Source organism: Orcinus orca, chromosome 6, assembly GCF_937001465.1.
Source record: "Orcinus orca chromosome 6, mOrcOrc1.1, whole genome shotgun sequence".
NCBI lineage: Eukaryota > Metazoa > Chordata > Mammalia > Artiodactyla > Delphinidae > Orcinus > Orcinus orca.
In genome coordinates, this window is record NC_064564.1 from 107,379,316 (window position 1) to 107,386,161 (window position 6,846).

General features: G+C 42.5%; 1 protein-coding gene across 8 annotated transcripts in view; it reads left to right on the plus strand.

The window, feature by feature from the left end:
• The window catches only part of CNTRL (centriolin), an 84,633-nt gene extending 78,046 nt beyond the window's left edge, over positions 1-6,587 (plus strand). For 7 of the 8 annotated variants that reach the window (XM_049710760.1, XM_049710758.1, XM_049710759.1 and 4 more), the window contains 6 exons: positions 558-698; positions 2,327-2,599; positions 2,776-2,838; positions 3,980-4,186; positions 5,823-5,906; positions 6,173-6,587. In XM_049710760.1, coding sequence (XP_049566717.1) covers positions 558-698; positions 2,327-2,599; positions 2,776-2,838; positions 3,980-4,186; positions 5,823-5,879 — 741 coding nt within the window. In that variant the 3' untranslated portion in view covers positions 5,880-5,906; positions 6,173-6,587. The remainder of the gene's footprint in view (positions 1-557; positions 699-2,326; positions 2,600-2,775; positions 2,839-3,979; positions 4,187-5,822; positions 5,907-6,172) is intronic. The other variant, XM_033427300.2, reaches the window with a different exon arrangement.
• Positions 6,588-6,846: the final 259 nt, after the last annotated feature.

A 6,846-nucleotide genomic window follows, 5' to 3' on the forward strand; every position in this document is an offset into this window, starting at 1 on the left:
ACCGGGAAGCTCAACCTACCATGGTTTTATCCCTGGAGATAAACTCTGGGAGGTGACACTCAGATGAGTTCAAAACAGCGTATGGTGGGTGGAGGCCAGTGGGCAGCAACGGGGGCTGTCACAGGAATGGATTTTTCTAACACCCTTTGGAGGAATTAATGTAGCCCTGTTGAATGGTACTTTCCAACCAGGTGTGTTTCCCTAAGGGTGATACACTTACAACCAGTGATGGGCAACATGATTGTAAAGATAGTATGTAGATGTCTAGATTTTAATCCTCCCAGGAACCCTATGATGGTGGCTATAGTTAACATCTTACAGACAAGGGAAAGTAACCTAGTATCAATGGTAATGTTGCAGATCTAGGATTCAGACTCTGGGCTGACAGACTGACCGACCACATGTTTACTCCCAGCTCTACCACAGCTGCTAAAGAAGGCAGGTAGATTATCCCCATTTTATAGCTGAAGCCTAGACGAGAAATGAAGTCACAGAGCTAGTGAGTGCGTAAGCCAGCAACGCACACCTCCAGAGTCATCCTCCTCCTCTGGTGCTAGGAGCAAAAGCAGGAGAACAGCTGCATGCAGAAGGAAATGGCAACCATCGAGCAGGTGGCCCAGGACAACCACGAGCGGGCCAGGCGCCTGATGAAGGAGCTCAGCCAGATGCAGCAGGAGTACGCAGAGCTCAAGAAACAGGTGCGCCCACACCCCACGGGACTCAGGCAGAGCTATATTTCTTCAGGAGCTCTTTTAAAAGGAGTATTTCTTTGGGAAAGTCGTGAAAAGCTAATTAATCAAATCTGTTTTTCTAGTTTTGAAATGTAGAAATGTACCTCCACAAGAAAAAAAGTATTTGTTCAAAATATACTTTTTTTAAATTAATTTTTATTGGAGTTGCTTTACAATGTTGTGTTAGTTTCTACTGTACAGCAAAGTGAATCAGCCATACATACACATATATCCCCTCTTTTTTGAATTTCCTTCCCATTTAGGTCACCACAGTGCATTAGAGTTCCCTGTGCTATACAGTAGGTTCTCATTAGTTATCTATTATATACATAGTATCAATAGTGTCAAAATATACTTTTAAAATGCCCTTAAGTTCAACAAGGTTTTTATGTTAGTTTTTTTTTTTTTGGTTAGTTTTTGAAAGAAAAATAGCAGCTCTTCAGCATAAAATTTTATCATGTCCCAAAGCACTGTATTGAAATGTTAGATTTTATGTCAGAAACAAGTCTATAAGAGCCAAACCCCTGGGGAAGGAAAAAATGACCCCCGGGAAAACCTTTGATAACCTGTAACGTTGCCAAGCTGAGGGTGGGAAAGCAGTTCACGCTAGATGGAGAGTCTAACCCTAGACCCCCCCCTGGTGTCCCTTAGCCATTGGCAGCAGCTGGGCCACCCCAGAGCTCTAGTCTAGTCAGGCTGCTGGGGCCACTCGGTTGACCCTGCTACACCTTGTCCTTTGGATAACCCTATGTGGCCATTCAGTTTCATCTGTGCCTATAGCCACCCACCCCCAGCCCTGACACACACACACACACACACACACAAATAACTTTTATTTAAAGGCCCCCCCAGCCTCTGCAAACTTGGAAGGGCAGTTAGAAGTGGGTATGACTGTAATATCTTCACTAAGCTCTCTATTATGGAGAGAGCCACATAGGGTAGTCTCAGGTCTTAAACACAAACTGTAAAACCTGAGGAAACCTCCAGACTGCCGAAACCACCAGATTCTTCACCCATAAAATGAAAACGTTGGACCAGATCTTTTCTAAGGCCCCTTCCAGCATTAACATTTATAATCTAGATCACTTACGGCTTGTTTAGGTAAATGGCCCTTTTCTCATTTGGGTACCACTAAGGTCCTTTGTATAAATTCTCACCTAGTTCTTGCATTTCGGGATGCAAGGTATTATCTTCATGTTAAATGAGGTAAGACAGGTTCAGAAGTTAGCTAACTTGCCCTAAGTCATACTGGTAATGTTTACTGGAAACGAGATTGGAATCCAGCTCTGTCTAGCTCCAGAGAGACCGACTTCTATAGAGTAATGCACCTTCAAGGAACATGGCACCCATGCTTTTCTAAATGGAAGTTGCTTCAGTCAAATGTCAGTAAAATCGTTTACTTGGTAGCTTGTAGATACTTGGAATAGCTGAAAAATCACAAGTTTTTACCATTCTAATCATAGTAATTAACATTTGTAGGTCTGTAAATACATGACACATGTATTTAAAACATTAAATCATTAACAATAACAGTTCAATTCCAGGTAAGTCCCAAACTTTACCTAGTAGTTATTTGACTCTCACTCACTCCTTAGATGGAAAACCAAAAAGATTTGGAAAGAAGACAAATGGAAATCAGTGAAGCAATGAGGACACTTAAGTCTGAAGTGAAAGATGAAATCCGAACCAGCCTGAAGAATCTTAACCAGTTTCTTCCAGAACAACCAGCAGATCTGGAAGCTGTTTTGGAAAGGAACAAAAACCTAGAAGGAGGGCTGGAAAGCTTGAAAGAGAACTTTCCATTCCCCGTGAGTGACAGACCATCACCTTTTGAAGAAAAACTGAATTTTTCTCATGTTCACATAATGGTAAGGGTTTATCCTGCTATTCTGTGGACTTCATCAAAAGATAATTTGGTTCCCACCTACCCTAGATAAGCTCAAACACAGAGTTGAGGATGGAAGAGGGTTAGAGGGGGGAAAGGTGGGTCGGTTACTGATGGTGGTGCTTAGAGACTCTCTGTTTCCCTTTCCCTCTGAAAAAGGATGAACACTGGCGTGGAGAAGCACTCCGAGAGAAACTGCGTCACCGTGAAGATCGACTCAAGGTTGCCCTTTTAAAAGAAAAATACAGTATAAGATACTTGGCATATTGAGGAGAGTGGGGGGAATTGCTCTGTTGCAGCTCTCACGGCAGTTTTATAGATTACACGTTCGAAGCTCAGAGAAGGATCTCTTTCTATAGGCAGCTGAAAACAGGTGTCTAGAATAGGTCATTGTTGACCTAAAAATCTGGGGGTTAAGAGTTTAGGTGGGAGTTGGAAAATGAGAGTGAGTTAGATAGAACAAGAGAGGACAGAATGCATCTTTGGAGAACGGCCACTTACAGCGAGGGCTGAGAAGGAGCCATGGGCGGTACCAAGTGAGTGGAGGCCCTTGACATCAAATAGCCTCCAGCCACATGTGACTGTTTAAATGTAAATTCACTTTAATTAAATCAGGTTAAAAATTCAGTTCTTCAGTTACCACATTTCACGTGCTCAAAGGCCACACATGACCAGTGGCTACTACAGTGGGCAGCACAGATATAGAACATTCCCGTCATCACAGAAAGTTCTATGGGACAGCGCTTGCTGTTGACTTTAATAAGAGAATCATTTCACAGGTACGGTGCGGAAGCCAGAACGTAGTATGGGGTTGAGGATTACATACATTGTGAGAGACTCTGAAGATATCCAGTATAAACCAATCTTCTAAGTCTGGGCAGTAAGGAGAGAGAGATGAGGCAGTCATTTAATGGGGAGGCCAGGGATGCTGAAATCCTAAGTGTTGTGACAGCAGAGAGAACAGGCTGAGTTGAAGGCCTAGTTAATGACAACACAGAGTAGCCATCTGGCACCTCCTTTTTTTTTTTTTTTAAAGGACAAGAAGAGGATTTTCAGCAGCCATTCCTATTTTATGATAGTCAGGTTTGCCTATCAAATGTTAAACATGGGCTTTCCTGGTGGCGCAGTGGTTGAGAGTCCGCCTGCCAATGCAGGGGACACGGGTTCGTGCCCCGGTCCGGGAAGATCCCACATGCCGCGGAGCGGCTGGGCCCGTGAGCCATGGCCGCTGAGCCTGCGCATCTCCGCAACGGGAGAGGCCACAACAGTGAGAGGCCCGCGTACCGCAAAAAAAAAAAAAAAAGTTAAACATGAGGAAGGTACCCAGTGTTAGTTCTAATATGTTCTACCATAACACTTTCAGGCCCAGCTTCGACACTGTATGTCCAAGCAGGCAGAAGTGTTAAGCAAAGGGAAGCGGCAGACAGAGGGCACTTTACACAGCTTGAGGAGACAAGTGGATGCCTTAGGGGAATTGGTCACCAGCACATCTGTAGATTCCACGTCATCACCCAGTCTGTCTCAGCTGGAGTCTTCCCTTGCAGAGGACTCCCATCTTGGACCAAGCCAGGTAGGAGGAAGCTCTTCACAAGGGGTCTGACTTATACATGGAAAGTACCTGAAAGCTTTGGGGTCCATAATCTTGAGGAGACTCAGAAGGATATGAATGCCACCTTCAAATCTCTGAAAAACTTGTCTTAGGAAAGACTTGCTTTTTCATGGTCCCTGGGGAGACTGGAATCAATTGGTTGGTAGATGAATAAAGAGGATAAGCTGATGATTTAGGAAATAGCCTAGGAAACTGGGTGACCTGTCAGGGATATAGTTAATTCTTCTATAAATGCCTTCCACTTCTGGATGTCCTTATCGTCTACTTGGTCAATATAAAGAGTTTAGGGAATTCCCTGGTGGTCCAGTGGTGAGGACTCTGTACTCTCACTGCTGCGGGCCCGGTTCGATCCCTGGTTGGGGAACTAAAATCCCGTAAGCTGGGACTTCCCTGGTGGTGCAGTGGTTAAGAATCCGCCTGCAGGGGACACGGGTTCGAGCCCTGGTCTGGGAAGACCCCACATGCCGCGAAGCAACTAAGCCCGTGCACCACAACTACTGAGCCCACGTGCCACAACTACTGAAGCCTGCGCACCTAGAGCCCGTGCTCCACAGCAAGAGAAGCCCGCATACCGCAACAAAGACCCAACGCAGCCAAAAATAAAATAAATTAACAACAACGAAGTTATAAAATCCCATAAGCTGTGCGGCACAGCCAAAAAAAAAGTTTAGACCTCTGAAACCCACTTGAGTCCCAGTTTAGTCTGTCCATTTGGGAAGATGACTGTGCCAAGTGTTAATCCTCAGCAAAGTTTGAACAGAGTTTGAACTCTTAACTGAGAGTCTATTAGAAAAAAAACCCTGGATTTCACAAGTTTTCTATGACTTACATAAGGTTAATAATTATTTAGGAGAAACATAAAATATACTCATGGAATCAGTAAGTTACACAGTATTACTGTCAGAGATGGATAATAGCTACCATCTTGTGTGCCTACTGTGTGTGTGTACTAAACACTTTACATATATTATCTCATTTACATCCTGGGAAATAGGATTTATCCCTCTATATAGATAAGGAAATTGTATAAAATGAAAAATGTCAAGGTCACAGCAAAAGACAAAACCAGGACTTAGAGGCTAATCTTTCTTTACCAGAGTGGTATATTGTATGGTTGAGCCATGAGAACATTCAAGGCCAGTTGCATCTTTAATAGACACACAGCTCGCTCATTAGCAGCAGAGCCAAGATTTGAATGATTACCTTAAAACCTTCCATGGTAGGATCCAAGTCAGATACAGGCCAAAACCATCATGGGCCTCAGGGCAGGCCTTGAGGAACAGTGTGTCAGAGGCACAGAGCATTGAAGAGTAGATGACTCTGGAGGTAAGAGAGCCCAGAATAGTGGGAGATGAGTAGACAGGGGTTTGAGGGCCAGGTTAAACTCTTAGCTCATGGTGGCAGCCAGAAGAGTTCAGGTGCTCTAAATCCAGGAGTAACAGAGGAATGTTTGAGGCACAAGGAGTAGAGGTGAGTTTGTTAGAATTATTTTGGACTCTGGAGTCGTAATCTAGGTCTACGTGGGATAAAAGTCTGAACTAGGTTGGAATTAAGAGACTGGCTTCTGAGCCTAATGTTTTCTCTTCCTTCATTTCAGAGCTCCTTCCAAGTTCTACTAGGTCCGTCACAATCACTAGACGGTTACCGACACTGATGCCATTCCCAGCCTCCTGCTCACAGGGTACATGTTACAAAGAGTTCTTTTAACCTGCACTTTCAATTGCAAGATCTTGAATTCTAGTTTATCATACAGTCTTAAGAAAAGTAACTTTCTGACTTTTCTCTTGGATAATTTCGTATGGTGGTTCATCTTAAAACATTTTTCCGAAGAGGTACTCAGTATATATTTTACCTGTTAGCCATGATGCTATCATTTAATTGTTAACCTAGTTAAAACCTGTTTTTACTGTTGCAAGAGTTCATCCTGACTTTCTCATCTTGTTGTAGGAAAATAGTGGCTCAGCCAGATGGAGGAAAACTGTCTTGCAGAAATATGAGGAAATACCTTTTCCACTACCTCACCAACTTCATAATTAGAATGCCACTTGCTTTTTACCATGAACCAGTGAATTCAAATGCTGAAACTCCACTTGGACAATTACCGTCAGGGTTTTTGTAAGTCACCTGTACATATGGGAACAACTGTATACAATTTAAACCAGGGTCCTAGATGGCTGAGGGTTTTTTCACTTTGAAATGCATTATTATAAAACCAATACTGATTTGAATCTATAAACTGGTAAAATCCATAGTTAGAAAGGTTAAAAAAAATGTACTTAAGCCCCTCTTCATTAACAGTGCCAAGTTATTTTTGGATTTTGTTTAAAATCTGTATTCATATAAAAATAAAAGATAAAGTAAATTTGGGTCTGACAGATTCTGACTTTACACTTCACATATCTACAGTTAAACCATAAAATTTTTACCTAAATTTCAGTCTTTCAAGTGATTTTCCATCTCTGCCTGCAGGTTGAAATATGTTGTACCTATCAATGAATATATTTTATCACTTGAAAATATCTGTTATAAAACTATTATGTATATACTTCAGGTGCTTTTCCTTAACCAAAAATATTCTGTGGTAGAAAATTAGAACTTTGGACTTTGGAGAATCTGACCCA